The sequence below is a fragment of the Malus domestica genome, chromosome 02, assembly GCF_042453785.1.
Source record: "Malus domestica chromosome 02, GDT2T_hap1".
In the NCBI taxonomy this organism is placed as follows: Eukaryota; Viridiplantae; Streptophyta; class Magnoliopsida; order Rosales; family Rosaceae; genus Malus; species Malus domestica.
Window position 1 is genome coordinate 30,710,169 of NC_091662.1, and position 17,816 is coordinate 30,727,984.

General features: G+C 36.2%; 3 protein-coding genes and 1 long non-coding RNA gene across 9 annotated transcripts; 1 reads left to right on the top strand and 3 right to left on the bottom strand.

Moving 5' to 3' along the window:
• Positions 1-3,397: 3,397 nt before the first annotated feature.
• Positions 3,398-8,094, top strand: LOC108171037 (uncharacterized). Of its 6 annotated transcripts, XM_029094401.2 has the most exons (12): positions 3,402-3,582; positions 3,675-3,793; positions 3,960-4,041; positions 4,509-4,616; positions 4,703-4,812; positions 5,450-5,522; positions 6,051-6,133; positions 6,236-6,360; positions 6,827-6,908; positions 7,014-7,291; positions 7,511-7,680; positions 7,831-8,094. In XM_029094401.2, the coding sequence occupies exons 7-12, from the start codon at positions 6,054-6,056 to the stop codon at positions 7,843-7,845; spliced, it is 750 nt and encodes a 249-aa protein (XP_028950234.1). In that variant the 5' UTR covers positions 3,402-3,582; positions 3,675-3,793; positions 3,960-4,041; positions 4,509-4,616; positions 4,703-4,812; positions 5,450-5,522; positions 6,051-6,053; the 3' UTR covers positions 7,846-8,094. The 6 variants fall into 6 exon arrangements, 4 of the variants coding, with proteins under 4 accessions (XP_028950234.1, XP_070665355.1, XP_028950242.1 ...); XR_011573730.1 differs by having other exon boundaries at positions 3,398-3,793; positions 7,014-7,346; XR_011573731.1 differs by having other exon boundaries at positions 3,398-3,793; positions 6,051-6,118; positions 7,014-7,346.
• Positions 8,095-9,156: 1,062 nt separating this feature from the next.
• On the bottom strand, positions 9,157-10,677 carry LOC108171036 (uncharacterized). Its single transcript, XR_001787473.3, has 2 exons — positions 10,213-10,677; positions 9,157-9,978 (listed from the first exon to the last, which is right to left on the bottom strand). It is a non-coding gene; the product is annotated as an uncharacterized lncRNA (long non-coding RNA).
• Positions 10,678-10,953: 276 nt separating this feature from the next.
• On the bottom strand, positions 10,954-13,752 carry LOC139191764 (uncharacterized). The gene is made up of 2 exons (XM_070812777.1): positions 13,440-13,752; positions 10,954-11,000 (listed from the first exon to the last, which is right to left on the bottom strand). The coding sequence occupies exons 1-2, from the start codon at positions 13,750-13,752 to the stop codon at positions 10,954-10,956; spliced, it is 360 nt and encodes a 119-aa protein (XP_070668878.1).
• Positions 13,753-17,224: 3,472 nt separating this feature from the next.
• On the bottom strand, positions 17,225-17,608 carry LOC108169808 (rust resistance kinase Lr10-like). Its single transcript, XM_017323948.1, has one exon. The coding sequence runs from the start codon at positions 17,606-17,608 to the stop codon at positions 17,225-17,227; it is 384 nt and encodes a 127-aa protein (XP_017179437.1).
• Between the last annotated feature and the right edge of the window lie 208 nt (positions 17,609-17,816).

The window sequence follows — 17,816 nt, forward strand, 5'->3', positions numbered from 1 at the left end:
GGCGGGATGCAAGAAAGCTAGATATATGTGCTGGATCGCTTGATTAGTGTTAGGGTTTTAACAACTAATTGTTAGCAGCTAGAAGCTCTGGTTAGATGAATGCTAATTTGATTTTCCTTACAGTACTTGAGTGCCAGTTTCATATTGTTTGTTCCCTGCTGGATACCTGTTGTACAGTTTCATTTCTGTTTCTTTATAACTTTCTTGGCCCTGGGATATATGCATATTGAGTACAATGAATATCCATTGTTCTCTAACTGTTGGGCTTTACTATCTTTGTAGCAGCCTGCCTAACATTTTTTAGGCTCTACACTCTACCATCCAATTTATGAAAAATTCAAAGATTGAACGGTATTGATTGCAGAAATGAAAAAAATACTATGATATTAGAAAGGTGAATGTAATTGTGTTAGAAGAAGCGTCTAGCATGATGGGTAATATTTTAAGTTTGTATTTCTAAAATTTTTTCGTTCTGGAGTATGATTTACCTCAATTGTTTTGTACTTTAATCTTTACTAATTTTCATTGTGGAGTATGATTTGCCTCAACTAACAACTTTTCATTGTTTAACTTTTTCCTCCCTTAGATAGTTGCATATGTTTGATTTGTTAATCTGCTTCTTACACATGTTGTTTCCTAATGGTGTAGGTGGGTTGCCGGATGCATGTGCAGATTACTTGAATAGACGAAGCTAAGAATGACTTAGTATTAAGTGAGAAAGAAGCTTGGGTCAGTTGGATTTTGATATTTGATTTATTCATGTTTTTTGTTGCTTGCAATGTTCTCGCATTGTTTGTTCTGAGATTCTGTGATCTTATTTTTCATAGGAACTGACATTGGTTTGCCATATAATGTTTCATGAACTAATACAACAACTAATCACCTTGCTTAGCTCTCAAGACACATACTTAATAGGTTAACAAACACTAACCTATAAACTGATCTGCTAAGCTGGACCATTAACCTCTGTTTATATCCCTGCCACTCATCTTTTGGCACTTATCAATAGCAAAATTTAGAGTTACTGAAACCCCAATTTTAATGAATATTATTTTTAGTTGATAATTAAAATTAATTGATGATTAATCTATTCCATTGTGCATTATTTTATCGCCAAATACTTTGAATATTCATTAGCAAAAGATATAGGGTTCACTATTTAATGAATAGAATTTTGATGGTGGATTGCATTTCCTGAGTTATAAATGTGGTGAATCCATTATTTACTAGCTGAATAATCATAATGTTTTGGCCACTTACCTTGAATTTTGTTCAAATTGAAGAAGTCACATGTTTCTTTCTGTTGTTGAGGTAATCTCTCTGTTGAAAGCTTCTATTTCTTTTTTCTTTTTCTCTTTTTCATTTGGGTAGATTTTTTTTTTATGGATTTATGTATTTTTTTTCAGAGAATTCGAAATGAAATAAGAATAGCGGATTGAGCATAAACAAATTGATGAAATTTTTATTTGAGTGTTTGTGTTGGTCCTTTTTTGATTTGTTGAGGTTTGGAATTATTTGAGTTTTTTTTGCTGTTAGTACTGTGAAGGATGCTTGGCAATCGCGAAATGGGGGCTACCTCTTTGGAAAGAGAAGTCTCGCTATCCAACCTCTCATGAATTACAAACAGGGTGCTTTCTTGCTGAAAAACCACTAAACCAGTAGAACTTTCCTCGGTTCTTCAATTCGATTCGAATAATTTTTTTACCCAGAAAAGCCAGCGTTTCCTGGTGGGTTTTACAGCTTTCTCAATGTTTTTGTGATTTTGGATTTGCAAATTTGTTTTCTGTTCAAATTTCCTTTTGTGATTTTGGAGGTTTTGTTTATCGATTCTCTCACTCATCTCTCAGCTCTCTCTCACTTTTGAGGTACATGCCGTTGGATTCCATTTGCTGCTGCTGATCTGCAGGTAAAGCTTCAATTACCATATAAAGTTTACATTTTTCATGATTTCTTGAATTTGGGTTTTAAACAAAGGAAATATTGCTAGATTCTTATCTTATGTGCAAATTACTGGCTATTTGGATTGATGCTTGAGATTTAGAGAATGCCTCGAAGCTTTAATTTCTTTTTCCTTCATTATTACTGTTTTCAAAATTTTTATTGCTGGGTATTGATAATTTGTAGTATGTGAGGGCTTCAATATGTTGGAATTTTGAATGGTTATTGCTTCATCGGAATTTGGGTGGTCCAAATTTTGAATTAGAAGAAACCCATTTGATTAATATTTTTGGTGGATTGGTTCTCTGTGTTTTCCTTGCTATTTCTCCCCCAGTTGGAAATTGGAAGCCCCAACTTTGAGCTCAGAGCTTGAATTTCTCAATCGTTCGTTTCTCTGCACTCTCATCAGTCACTCTTGATCCTCTATCTAAAGAACTGGGTAATTTTCCAGCTCTATCAAGTAATACTCCATTTAATTGCTTAATTGAGGTTTTTTGTTTCTCTTTTTCGCTCTTTCATCAGTTCATTGGCTTTGATGTTGAGCTTAAGTAAATGGGAGATCATTAATTGGCATTGTTCAAGATATAATTCTGTGTTTTTGGATTTGTGAAACGATTTGCCTAATGATGATAGTGGTTAAAATAAATTTTTCGTTATGAAAGAGAACATTGTTCTTCATTTGCCTATGGTTTTAAGTACAAAGTTAAACTACTATGCTTTTGTTCAATTGACTGCAACTCATGCCGCAGTTTGCTTCACAAACCTCTACGGTTAGCTTCCATATAGTATGTTGCAAGTTTGAGGATATCTTTACATCTTAATTTTTGCTCTCTCTGGTTGCTTCAAGTTTGTAATTTTACGTGTTACATTGCTACTTGATTTGATTATAAAAATGCAAAACAAAATCCGTTTTGCTTTTATTCAACTTAAATGTATCCTTTTGTTTGTTCATAATTGTGTTGAATTTATTCAACTTAAATGTGTTTTATTCATCTGTTTACGCTTAAAACAACTGGTTTCCCTAGCAATGCGCGGGCCTAATTTCTAGTACATATACTAAAAGCCAGCAGAAAATTACTGTTCATCATGGGAGATAGAGCACTGTTCATTAACCGTGAAAGGGCGAAAATGCCCTCGGATTCTTCTTTACTTCACGTACTGTTTACGAATTGCTACAGTATAAAGTCCGTTTTGTCCTTCCTGTCCACGCATCTTTCATCGTCCGTTTCTCTTGCTTCGACCACATCTTTTTTGCTTTACCTTTCCTCTTCGTTTTTCGCATTCGTTAGGCTACGATTTTCGGAGGTGGATTGTTTGCCCTCCCATTTCCATGGTCTCCCCATGCCCTCCCATTTCCATGATCTCCCCACGTCAATATTTTATAAAAATAATAAAATAAAAGGTAATAAGAATATAAAATGTTGACGTGTCTTAACGTGACCACATAGGCATTGGGAGAGCATGGAAATGGGAGGGCACACAATCCACCTCCGACTTTCTCCCTTTTCGCCAGCCCCTCTTTTGCTCTCAAATCCTTGCTCTTTCTTTTGCAAAATAGTCTCAGAAGAGATCCTGGGTTTATCGAATCCTTTGTTGTTGGGCGTTTTGTTCTCATCTTGCGATCGTCGGGGCAGCAGCTTTAAGGTAAGTTTGTTTTTAATGATTTATCCTCATTTTACGATGTCTGGGCTAACAAATTTAAGATCTTTATTTTTCTTTTTGCTGCGGATCTGCAGGTTTTGACAAGTTTTTTGTGAAATTGGTGCTGTCAGTGGGTGTTAACATCAGGTACCCATGTTCAGTTTTTCGTTTTGATTTGAAGGAATTTCTTGCGCAGAAGAGCTAGGGTTTCTTGGTGAGTTCTTCGGGTTTTTCATATGGGTAATTTTCTTTTCGGTTTAACCCTCTGCTTCTGCTGCTCTCTCTCTTTCTCTCATCCCTGCCTGCTCCTCTCCAATTGTTTGCTGTTCTTAAATATTGTGTTCATTGCCTGATACAACGAGGCAATGGCGTGACAACAGGTGAGCTTGGATATCCAAAGAAAAAGAACAGTTGGTTCATCTGCTGGAGTCTGAAGCTCAGAGAAGTGGAGGAAAATTGCAGGTGTGCGAGAAATTTTATTTTGCTGATAGGACTCCTTATTTACGGATGCATTTTGAAATAATTGAAAAGTTGGATTTGAGTTAACAGCTATAAAAATGTAGACATGATTGCTGAGATTATGCTATGAAAGTGGAATAAAAAAATGGTAGTTTATAATATTGCGTACCAATTGTTTTCTCTCTTTTTTACCAAATGATAAGGGTGGTGGCTCAGGCCGCCCCCCTAAGCGTCCCCACTCTTCGACAAGTTGAAATCGTGGTGATAGTTTATGGGCTGTGGTCTTGGGATTCTGCAAATAGAATGAAAAACAGACACTTAACTATCTTGTTATTAAGCATTTCTGCATCATTCAGTTGCTCTTGATTTTCGTCTTTTAAGCGATCTTATTTCTGCGATCTGACTTGAGGAGGGTTTTTAGACCTATGGTTGTGGGTGTTTTCTCTGACCCCATTATCCGAGATTTGTAGACTTGCGATCGGCGGTCAAACATTTTGTGATTCTTGTTTTCTCTGCCTTTCGGTCGTTAAGCGCCGGCAGTCTTTAGATCTTTGGCAAATCAATTTAATACAACCGAGGTATGTTTTATAACTGCTGTCTTTCAATTTTTGTTCTGTATTTTTGTTAATTTGGATGAAGCTCTAATAATTTTGTTTTGGATCAGTTGTGGTCCTCTGTTAGGATTTTCCTGGCTAAGAGGGTATTTGCGTTTTTGTTGCTTGGTTGGTCGATCACAGATTTACGAACAGCTGTGGTGGTCCTGTTATTTTTTTGGTATGTTTTTTCTCCTTTTTGGTTTTTTCCCGGTTTGAGCACCCATTCATGAAGAATTAAAATGTGTTTATAGTTTTTCAGGAGAGATTAGAAAAGTGATTTCAATTTGGGAAAATTTAATGTTGGTTAAAATTTGTTTATAATTTTTGGGAAGGAATGAGAGGACCCATTGAAGTATGTGTTGTGATTATTTTTTATTCATATTTTTAACAAATTGGGCATGAATTGGTAGGTTAACTGTGTGTGTTTATTATTTGAATCGGCCATGTTTGTCTTTCTATGGTTCTAAAAAATTTGTAAAGGCTGTTAACTTGGAAGAAAATGGGATCGAGGGTGAGGGGAAAACGGCAGAGAAAGCATGGAAGAGAGATTTGGGATTAGGGGTAGGAAAACAGATGAAAAGAATATGATAGAGGAATGGGTTCAGTTCATTTTCACTATTTTTTTTAACTGATTTGGATTTTGTTTGGGTTTGAGGCCATCATTGGCGTTAAGACGTTTATTATCAGATCGTGTGTTTTTTGCTAACTTTTATTGGTAATTTTAATGTTGTTCTTATGATTTTGTGTGGTAGGGTTTCTGAATTTTATCGTTATTCATTTGGTTTTGTGTGTGTGTTGGTTTGTTTATTTTGCAGGTTGTGTTTGTGCTGGGACAACATTTTCCACCTTCTGTTTGCACTGGGATGATTGCGTTTTAAAACTGTTGGGGTGAGATTTACATATGGAATCATTCCATTTTTTTTCTTCCAAATATGTGCATTTAGTTCTCTTTTATTTTAAATTTTAAAAATTAAATCGTTATTTGAGTAAAATGTTTTATCAGTTTATGTTATGTGTTGTGACCAGGAATTCTGTTGGATTTGCGAATTTTGGTTTGATGAGAGAAATGAGGAGTTTTTTTTGTTTGAATTTTTTATTGGACCGATTTTCAATTGGATTGCATTCTGCCTTTTTGCACCATTCTTATGCAAGCAATTCATTGTTTTAAATACAATTTGAAGAGAGCTGGGTTGCGGGTTGGATATAAAATGTTAAGGTGAGATAAAATCGAGATACCAAGGGTGGAAGAATGATTCAGAATTGGGGGAGGAAAACAGAGGGAAGATAGAAGAATATAAGAGAAGGATAGGGTTGACCTCATTTAGAGTTTTTATTTACTTATTTTTTTTTATAAATTGATTCAGGACTTGCATATCATTTCTAAATTTCTAACATTTTTGTTTAATTTGACTCCAGTTGATGGAAAACAGAGCTCTTACTCCTATCAATCAGATGGTCCCGTACATAAATGCAGAAAAATCAAGGTTCGAGTTTGCAGAGTATGCAGACCAAGGTTTCCCGAAACTACTGGTGCATATTCAGGCTTGCATTGTATATTACTTACCTATTAAAAATTTGTTTGGAATTTGCTTTTCCCACAGAGGAGAAGAGCTGACAGTTACGCTGTGGGCAGATGTTGCTCGAAGTATTGCTTCTTTATCCATTGAATCATTGTCTCTGCCGATCATTGTGGTTTTCACAAGTTTAAAGGTCAAGCTGTACCTAGGTATTTGACTTAGTTAAAAACTAATCTATTTACTATTAATTTTTCTATTATATTCAAACGTTATTTAATATATACTCTACTAATATTTTCTTAACATGTCACACAAACATATTCACTTCTTTTGATCAATTTTTTTACAGCATTTCATATAAAAGCTAACATTTAGTTGAAATTGATTAGCAACTCTTTTCTTGCATGTATACATACGAATTAAACAATAGTATTAAACTATTTGTTATCATTCTCAGTATTTGTTTTAGAATTAGATTAATATATTTAACCTGTTTTAGAATTAGAATTATTTGGTATCACTCTCAGTATTTGTTTTAGAATTAGAATTAGATTAATATACTGAGATTATTTAGACAAATCTAGCATTTTCTCAAAATATTTGACTTTTAAACTTAGATTAATATATTTAGCAGTTTTTTAACATGCAATTTTTCATTAATTTTTCAACACACAGACAAGATAGTCTTGAACACCATTGGTTCATCACTTTTCTTCATTGATCTAGATATTCTGGAAGTAAATTCATACAAATCAGTGTAAGTGTGTTTACTTTGTTTAAAAAAATATTATATGCTCTCACAATAAAAGAAGGGCTATTCTCACAAAATTTATGAACTAATGTTCTGTTTTAACCTCTACAGCTTTTCCAAATGCACAGAACCTCTAAAAATACTGCCACCTTTTACAAAACAGGCCCGTGAAGCTCAAATCTTGCAGACAGCGAAGGTCACAATTGCAGACGCTGAAATTTTCATGCCAAAATATGATGTGGAGGATGAGAAATTGTTTGCTGTTGTTCTCTTTTCAGTTTTGCAGGCGATGATCTTTTACCAAATGTCGAGGAGCTTCCATGGGACATGCTCTATGCTCTCGCTTCCCAGTTGCCTCTGTTGGGGTTGGAAAAGCTACAGATCACAATGTAAGTCAAAAACAGTAAAGTTCCCAAGATGTTCTGTGCTGGAGCAGATTTAAAGGTACGAATTTTTAATTTTTTTGTGAAGTCGATGTTTTGTTTTAAAAGGAGTTTATAATGGATTGATTGGACAAGTACAGCGTGTTTTGCAGATAAAGGGCCCTAGCCAATTTTCTATGACCTATAAAGCATTAACCAAATTGGGTTTTGTTTGTTTGGTAACAGGGGTTGTTCAGGTTAGGTTGGAGAGGTTGGAGGTGAGAAATGCAATTGGGAAAGATACGCTGAGAGTTTTACAGAACACCTTTGAAGCTGTCAGTGAGGATTCTTCTGCTAATGTTTTGTTGATCAGCAGTAAAGTTCCCAAGATGTACTGTGCTGTAGCAGATTTAAAGGTAGGAATTTTTAATTTTTTCGTGAAATCAATGTTTTGTTTTAAAAGGAGTTTATAATGGATTGCATGGACAAGTACAGAGTGTTTGTTTGTTTGGTTGAATGTAAAAAGGAATTGGAAGAATGATGAAAGTACTTGCATTTGGTTGTAGTTGGTCAGGCACTGAAGGACCGGTCAATACGAAGTGCATCTGTGGGACAATAGTTGAAAGAAGGCCAGAGCAGGAAGAGAAGGCAAGGTTTGTGAAGAAAAACAGTGATGTGTTTAATTAGAAGAAATGTGCATTTTTTTTTCCCAGTCAAATTCTGCTTTTGTTCTGACTATTTTCCTTACTGTATGCTGATTTTATTATTTAATTTTTGGTTTTTCCTTGATTGGCTTGGGAATTACAATCAAATGATGAATCTTCAGTTTACTTGGGTAAGCATTTTTTAACATATAATTTAGCTGACCATTTTAACTGTCAGACCATGTTGTTTTTGGTTATCTAATCATTCCAAGATGGCAAGTTAGGATTGGAAGGGTTGCTAGAAATAAGGATTATATCTTGGGACATTCGGTGAGTGATTTTTCAAACTTTCAGTTTTACAAGACAAAATATCTATTTTTGTGTGTATTCTTCAAGCATGTTATCATTATTTAGGTTGTAGGAAAAAAAGAGAGTGACTTGAGGTGTTTTTAGATATTTTTGTGTGTATTCTTCACAATGTATTAAAAGCGCGAGGCGTGGGCGAGGCGTCTGAGGGATAGCCCACGCCTCACGCCTTACGGGACCTAAATTTTTTAATATATACACTGAGCGTACACATATATTATATTAAAAAAAAATTATTAATCAATAATTACCCTGAGCGCACATATATATTATAAATACATATATACACATATATATACATATATTATGTTATATATATATAAAATAGAGGATGAAAAGCACAATGAGCACACATATAACAATGCATGCAGACGGCACACAATATAGTGCAAGGAATAGGTATGAGGTAGTTAAAACCCTACCCAAAATCTGGGTTTGGGAGTAAAAATAAAAAATAAAAAAAAAATTGCTTGAGGCGCGTCTAGGCGGCTCCGACAACGCCTTCCGGCGCCTTCCGCCCACTCCCTCAAAACAAAGGCGGCAACCCTCAAGTCCAGCCTCACAGGGTGCCTAGGCGCACCCTGAGGTGAGCCTTTTAAAACATTGATTCTTCAAGCATGCTATCATAATATTTGTAACTATAAAAAATAATATACTATTATACCTCTGTTTCTCTTTTCTTTGTTTTCATGAGAAATTAATTGCCATTGGCAGCACTATAGAAAGCCATCTTTCTCCATTATTCTCCGCTTCATGCATAATTACATAATTCTACTATCACAGTTGTCAGTCCTGAACAATCATGCAAGTCTAGTGGCAAAAACCACCTCAATGAACAACTCTCACACACACACAGACACTGATCATACATCTCTAACTCTCTTTTTCAAATAACACACACTCTGATCCAAAACAGGGTAAATAAAATGCACATCCTTATACATTTCTAACTTTGTTTTTCGAAATCCAAAATAGGGTATTCTAACTCTCTTTTTCATTCATTTCTTACAAACCAATCATACATTTAAAATAGGCTTTGAATAAAAATAGGGTATATAATTATATACCTCAAAATGCCTAGGAACCAACTTCCCCCTCCAACGATTCAAATTCTTGAAATTGCCAACACAGTAAATCCATTAGTACTATATAAATGAAAACACAATTGAAACCCATCAAACAAAACAATCCCACAATTTAAATGATTCAATCCTACTACAATTGAAATTCACAGAAAGAATGAAAAACCAGAACAAAACTGCAGCACCTAAAAAGTTGTCATACAAAAAAACATGGAATGTAAAAATATGTTAAGAAATCTAGTTCGTTAATTTCCAGCTGCTAAGTGGCATTATGTAACTTTAGTAGTATAACTAATTAACTACTTATCTGGTGGGTTGCACTTTTATCCAATTGGTAAGGAAAGGAAAATAAAAATCAACCCCTTGGTCTTAGTTGTGGCTGCAAAGTGCAGGCCACCACCAAGTCTCAGTGTTTGTGTTTTAGCAAAACACTTAAATAAATTAAATTCTGAAATGTAAATTATATTCCTATAACTTTAAGATGCACATATAGTATTGTTGAAGTCGAACTGAAAGCACTGACAATTCCAAGCAACAGAGCAGCAATTATTAAGAGCCAAAACTCATTCCTAGTCTCCTCATCCTGGTACTCAACTCCGTAATCTTTGGTCAGCATCATTGACTGAAATTAGGAGAGAAAAAGAAAAGGAATTTCAGAAATTGTCTATGAAGCAAAGGATACTGCAGTTACTTCAAGACATGTAAATTGCATATGTATAAAGTAATTTTCTACATAAAGTAATGAGGCATAACTTTCTCTCTCCTCTTCAAACCCTAAACAGAGCAAAGCAACAAACTTTACAGAGATTAGAATGAGAACTGGAACTAATCGAACAATGACTGAAAAGTAACATACTTGAGGAGTGAATGATTTAGTGTTTCCATCATCGGAAGCCGGAGTAAGTCGCTAAGAGAGGTCGCAAACAGCCCAAAGGGACAAACCCAGATCCCCGGCCCCGATCCATACCCTTCCCCCTCAAATCCCGACGGCCCCCATACTTTTCTCTGACTGTACCCCCTCTCCCACTCATGAAATCGAGGATCTGTAGCAATGGTACTGAGATCCCCACTCCTCCCTCTCCCTTTCTCTCTGTCGCTCTGTCTCCCTCTCCCTCTGTCTGTCTATCTTTATCCCAGAGCGGCATGGCCTCCCATCCCTGAAACCCTCACCGAAAGGTGGCAATTTTGTAAATAACTTGAAATCCACCAACAACAGGGGCAGAGAATTGAAACAAACATTTAGGCTCGTTCGATAACCATTTAGGCCAAAACTGAGCACACCTAAACCATTCCTACCCGTGCCAAATGTTAGTGGGGAAGCAAGATGAAGACTTATTTTTCAAAACCAAAAGAAAAAAAAAAGAGAAAACAAAATAACAAATCTAATGGTTGTAGTGTAAAAGCTGAGAACGTAAATAAGAGCAGTTCCAGCCTTGTAAATAGGCCGGGGGACAGGGGAGAAGAAAAGGCCTGAGGGCCTGTCAAGTTGCTCCAGCTATGAGGAGCCCGAGCTCGTGGAGAAGGCCCGAGCAGGGGGTCTGTCAATTTGTGACAGCCTCGGAGCCCGAGCTCCAAGCCCATTTTTTATTTTTTTCTGTCAGGCGCGTGCACCCCACTCGCGCGTGGGGGCGCGTCGCCCGACAACTTTTCAGAAAAACAGACAACTTTTCAGCCTTTCACAGTTACCGTTGGGAAGCCACGTGGCTTCCCACGGTCTGTTCGATCTCAACGGCTCCTTCATTTGGACCGTTGGATCTCAATGGTAAAAAAAATAAAAAAAATCTGATTTAATATCAACCGTTCGATCCGAGATCAACGGTCGATATTAATATGCTTTATAAATAAAGAAAAAATAGTTTTAAAATTAAGAAAAGTTACCGTTGTGACACGTGGCACAATCTGGAGTGTTGGAATTCAAAATTTTTTAAATCCAACGGCAGAAATTAATTATTGGAATTTTTTTTTAAAAATGGAAAAAATCCGAAAAAATTGTAAAAAATCTGAAATTTTTTTTGTAAAAATTTGTTTTTACTTTTCTATAAATACCACTTCTTCTCTATCTACCTTACACCACAATTTCATATTTTCTCAACTACTTTCAATCAAATTCCTATCTTTCTCTTAAAGTTTCAATCCAATTTTTTTCCACAAAATGGCTACTGATGCAGGTTCGAATTGGTCGCTTCTTGAAGATGTTGCGTTGTGCACTAGCTGGGTTCAAGTTACTCATAATTCCGTTACGGGTAATGAGATGCAGTTGCGAGAAATGTGGAGTTTAATTCATACCAAATTTGTTGAGCAAATGAGTGGGAAAAGAACCAAAGAATCGATATCGAGTCGTTGGAAAATACTTAGCCATTCCTTTAGTACGTGGAGAGATGCCTTGACACAAGCTAGTAATAATGTTCGAAGTGGGGCAAATTATGCGGATGAGGTAAGAATATATTATAATTATTTGTTTGTATTATTATTTTGTTACCTAATTTGATTATAATTATTTGTTTGTTTCATTTATTTGTTACCTAATTTCATTATTATTATTTGTTTGCAATATTTATTTGTGACCTAATTTCATTATTATTATTTGTTTGTATTATTTATTTGTTACCCAATAATTTCATTATTATTATTTGTTTGTATTATTTATTTGTTACCTAATAATTTCATTATTATTATTTGTTTGTATTATTTATTTGTTACCCAATAATTTCATAATTATTATTTGTTTGTATTATTTATTTGTTACCCAATAATTTCATTATTATTATTTGTTTGTATTATTTATTTGGTACCTAATAATTTCATTATTATTATTTCTTTGTATTATTTATTTGTTACCTAATAATTTCATTATTATTCATTTGTAGCAACTTCAAGCACAAGCATGGTATGCTGCCAAAATCAAATCAAGAAACAAATCATTCCACCGATGGGAATGTTGGAATATTGTTAAAGATTGTCCTAAATTCAAAGTTGTGCCTGTTGGTCCAGAAGTATGCATGAACAGCATCCCTCTACACAGCACCTTTGTATACAGCAACCCTCCACACTCTACACCTGATGATGGCACTCAGGTTGATGAAGAAGATGTAGATTTATTTAATTTCGTAATATATTTATCCTAATAATAGAATCTTTATTCATCAAATTGTTCACGTATAATGAAATAATGAAACACACCAAATAAAACTAAAAAACTCACCAATTGGAATTACATAAACATACCAAATAAAATTACACAAACATACCAAATAATAAAAAACTCACTACAAAAAACACACCAAATTAAATTACATAAACACACCAAATACAAACAAATATAGTAAATAAACTTAAGTATCTTCAGCTTGTTTCAATGCCCACTGGTGCTCTATCAAGTCAATTTGCCGATCATTGTGTATAGATGACCTTTGAAGTGCAGTATATTGTTGAATAACCCTTTCATTGTAACGTCCATCCCTTTCTAATGGCTCGTGTTGCACGGGTTCTTCGGTGGCATCATGCGCACAATATATCCGTGTTCTTGAATTGTTCATCGTGTCTGGCTCTGGCTCATATTCATCAACCGCATCATAATCGAACTCATCTTCCACAATCATGTTGTGAAGAATGACGCACGTCATCATGATGGATCGAAGTGACTCTACATCGAACATTCTGGCAGCACCCCTGACAATCGCCCAACGAGCTTGAAGGATACCAAAACAACGCTCCACATCCTTCCTGCATCCCTCTTGACAGCTTGCAAAGTGTTTTTCCTTTGCACTTCTCGGACGTGGCACTGTTTTGACAAATGTTTCCCACTGTGGGTAAATGCCGTCAGCTAGGTAGTATGCCCCGTCGTACCTACGTCCGTTGACGACATACGTGACTTGTGATGCCTTTCCTTGGAGGACGTCGTTGAACACTAGGGATTGGGTAAGGACGTTGAGATCATTTTGAGCCCGGGAACCCCGAAAAAGGCGTGCCATATCCATGTATCAAAAGATGCCACTGCCTCCAAAATGATAGATTTTGCTCATTTTCTGTCCCCATATGCGCCTTGCCATGCACTTGGACAGTTTTTCCACGTCCAGTGCATACAATCGATGCTTCCTATCATCCCAGGAAAACCTCGCATCTCGCCCTTCTTCAGAAGCCTTTGCAAGTCCATGTGAGTAGGTCTTCGGAGGTACTCTGCCGTGTACAAAGATTCGACTGCTCCGCAAAACCTCATCAGGGCCTCAAGAATGGTTGATTTCCCCATCCTCGTTATCTCATCCACTTGGTCTGCAGATGCTCCATACGCAAGCATCCGCAACGCAGCAGTGATTTTTTGCTCTGGCAGAAGATCCATAACACCACAAGCATCCTTCTTTTGCACGAAGTAAGAATCATGGTTGCAAACATCAGTCATGATTCTGTTGAACAAATGTCGTTCCATTCTAAAACGGCGTCTGAAGTACGTATCAGGAAATGCACTGTTATGGACGAAGTAATCGTCCAACAGCTCTTCACCCCGTCGTTGCCTGCTTCTATCAAGGTTTTTTGAACGGCTGGGCCTGCATATCTGAGCAACAGTCTGGATGACTCGACGAGAATGTGAGGCTCTGGCCATTCTTGTTTCGTCATCTCTCTTTCTACGCTCCTCATCTTCTTCCATCTCATTTCTGCCTATATGAAGGTTGAACATTCCTTCAGATTGGTTAAACAATTCTTTCTCTTGCTGATTGATTTCCCACATCATCCTTGATGAAGAAGAAGACATTGTAGGATGGATGGTGAAGAAGAAGCAAAATCTATGAATAATGAGATTGAGATGTTGAGAAAATTGGTGTGAGATTTGTGAGGATGGATGGTGGATTATATGGACGATTCAGAAAGGATCGGATTGTAGATAAGGCCACGTGGCATGCCGTCATTCGTTAAAAATCTGATCGAAATCTGTCCTGAAAGATTCTGAAAAGATAATGACACGTGGCACGATCGTATTGGATAAAAATCTTATCGAAATCCATCTCCAATAATTATCATTTTGGATAATGACACGTGGCGCAATTTTGAACGAGTTAAAATCTGATTGAAATCTGTCTTGAAAGATTCTGAAAAGATAATGACACGTGGCACGATCGTATTGGATAAAAATCTTATCAAAATCCATCTCCAATAATTATCTTTTCGGATAATGACACGTGGCGCAATTTTGAACGAGTTAAAATCTGATCAAAATCTATCGTCAAAGATTCTCAAACGATAACGACACGTGGCACGATGACATTTGATAAAAATCTTATCGAAATCCATCGTTAAATAATTGTTTTTTTTTATAAAATGATACGTGGCGCAACGATAACGATTTAAAAAATCTTATCCGAAATTACAAATAATTTTATTTTGTATTATTTAAACAAACAAAAAAAACTAATATTTTATTGCCTATTGCCAGGGGGAGGGCTCCAAGGGTGGAGATGCAAATGGCAATTACTGTTCATTAATGTCAGTTACTATTCATTCAAGGCAGTTACTGTTCAATAGGGTGGATTCAATAGTGGATTGCCAGGGGGAAGGTCTTCATGGGTGGAGTTGCTCTAAACATGCAGGGAAAAAAATGAAGATACAAAGTAGCTGCATCATGAAACACATACTCCAATTAGACGCAAAAAGTGATGGTGATGAGAAGAGAGAAAATGTTGTCGTTTTGATTTTTCTGGCTTTTAAAGGGAGCAGCTTTCTTCGACCACCAAAAAAAGGAAGTTGCTTTTCGTGTGGTTGTGATTTCCTGAGTGTATGTGAGCGGGTCTATGGCACTTGCACTGTTTGTGTCGGTTATGGTAACCGGGCGAGCTGGACACAGTAGCGTGGGACTGAATTCGGAGAGGTGAGAAAAATTAAAAACACAAAAAGAAGGTGTTCATTTTGTCACATTTTTATTACTAAAAATTCAATAAAGTACATTCATTAGTATGGTAACTTAACTATTTAATTCCATCTCATTAAACTAAAAAAAACAATTACAAAAAAATAAGGAAAACCTTGTCCAGAGAGACCTGAGAGAAAGTGACGACTTCTCCTCTCATTCCACTCCATACTTGATCTCTAAAGTCCATTTGGCATGTAATTGATGTTCAATTTCAAATAAAGTGGTGGCAATTAGCAAAGCTAATGAAAGAATCAAATAAAATGAAAGAAAAAGCATCATGAAATAAATCAAGATGAAGAATGAAATTTTGGCAACTCGCCATTCTCTTCTTTTATATAAAAGATACATCCTATTTGTAGTGAAAACAGGTCCCGACAAACCCAGTTATCCTCAAGAAGTATTTTGTATGACTTTAAAAACATAATCCGTGAAATTATCTCTTGGCAGAGAACAACAACAAATCTTCATGCATAGCTTGTAGAGAAAGACATCAGGCATACAAAAGAACAGGCAAGCATAAAATAAACGATGCATGGAAAACCAAAAATACAATTGAATATGCTGTCAAAAGAACATGAATAAATGAAAATTACAAAACAAAGAAGTGATGGGAAACCAAAGTATTCATAATCTAATTGCTTTTTAGTTTGCTTGCCATTTTTAGTTCTTCAATTTAGAGAGAAACCATAATTCAGCACATGAATAAAGTGAAAACGTAAAAGATACGTGGGATAAGCTGACAGCCATCCCTGAGTAATGCATTCACTTTTGAACCCCAAACACACCGAAACAAAAATTCACACACATGAACTACAGCTCCGCTATGTAACAAGAATTAAAAGCATCTCAAAACAAAATGGCAAACTATAAGAGCATTGTAAAAGTAAAATTGCAAGAAATCTAATACTTGGAGGGCAAGTACTAATCAGACGAAAATGAAAGATTGAACTACCTCACGTGGAACTGTGCCTTGGTTTTTTCCCATGCTTACAAGAAGCTTTGCACTGAGCTCTTATAGCCCAAATTTTCTCTGAAGGAAAAAAAACACAATTTTGGAATAAGATTTTCATATTATACCTTAAAGAGAAGAATTAGACAACAAAAAAGAGAACAATGAGTACTATTCATCATATATTGTTAAGAGTATGTGGTCTTCTAGTCCAATGGTCCTGCAGTCATATTTACTTTATAACTCTTTCTTTTAGTCTAAAAAAACATCTTGGATCTCAAATTATTATGAATACGGATTCATACTTTATAACTAAAGATCTTACTGCTCTTGATAAGATGAACAATACGCCATTTATCGCATGCATTGCATTACAATCACAATGCAACATCTCATTAGAAATCCCCACACAAAGCAGCTCCACTCATTGTGGTCCTTGCAAACCGAATTGGCCCAACGATCAGCGAGAGAAAGGAGACGGCGGCGAGATGAGGGATATGATGGATGCGAGATCGTCTGTATCGTTATCGCGGGGGGTCTGCAAGACGGACGAGGAAAGTAGGGTTTGAGAAGGCATTGTCTTCTCGCGGGGTATGTGTCCTTCCTATTCCACGATTATCAACACGTGTGCATCAGGAGGAGCGGCAGAGAGAGGCATTGTTGTAAATAAAGTGAAATCGAAGGGTAAGGGCCCATTCTTTAAGGTAATGGCATGGCCATAAATAGAATGAAATCCAGATCAAAACACTGTCATTTGTACAGTACAATTTCTCCATCTTCTTCAGACTAAAGTAATGTATATGTTATACGCACCAACACAAGTCCTTCTTAGATAAATCCAAGCCAAACAATTACAAACGACAGTTATTCACAAGAAAATCACTTTAAAGCAAGAATTTAATTAATAATACATTACTACACTTTCTTAACAATTTGACGGTCACCTAGCTAACAATGAACACGTTAGCTATGCGTTAGAACATATTGGGTTCAATCCATAGTCTTGAATATCACCCCGAGTCACAACTGTCTCTTGGGGCATACAGAAGGCCTGAGAGGCATTTGCAGACATTCAATCTCTCCTCCAAGCATTTCGACAACTTTGGAAATCGAAAGGCGATCACTTGGTTTCATTTGAATACACCACAAGGCGGTTATAACCATCTTTCTTATCACTTTCTTTTCCTCCTCTGTAACATTGTCTATTTCCAAGTCATTTCCCACAATATACTGATCATATACCCACATCGGGAAGTAGATTTGGCTTGGATGCTCTACCGTTGCATTCAAATTCTTCCTTCTGCTTGCCATTTCCATCAACAACATTCCAAAACTATAGACATCGGCCTTGTATGAGACACCTCCAATATTTTTGTAGAACAACTTAGGAGCAATATATCCCATTGTACCCGTGTTGCCGTCAAAGAGACAATGAGAAAACTCTTGAGTTCTTCAGAAACCACGAGAAACTTAAAACTGAGAAAGCTTCGTGATCTCCCTTCCATCTCTGCTACGCAATCTCTGCTTCCTCCGTGATTTCTTCCTTCCTGATCGACATCTATTCGAATTGAAAACCTTCTGGAGCTCACTACCCCCTTTGTCAGCAGTAATT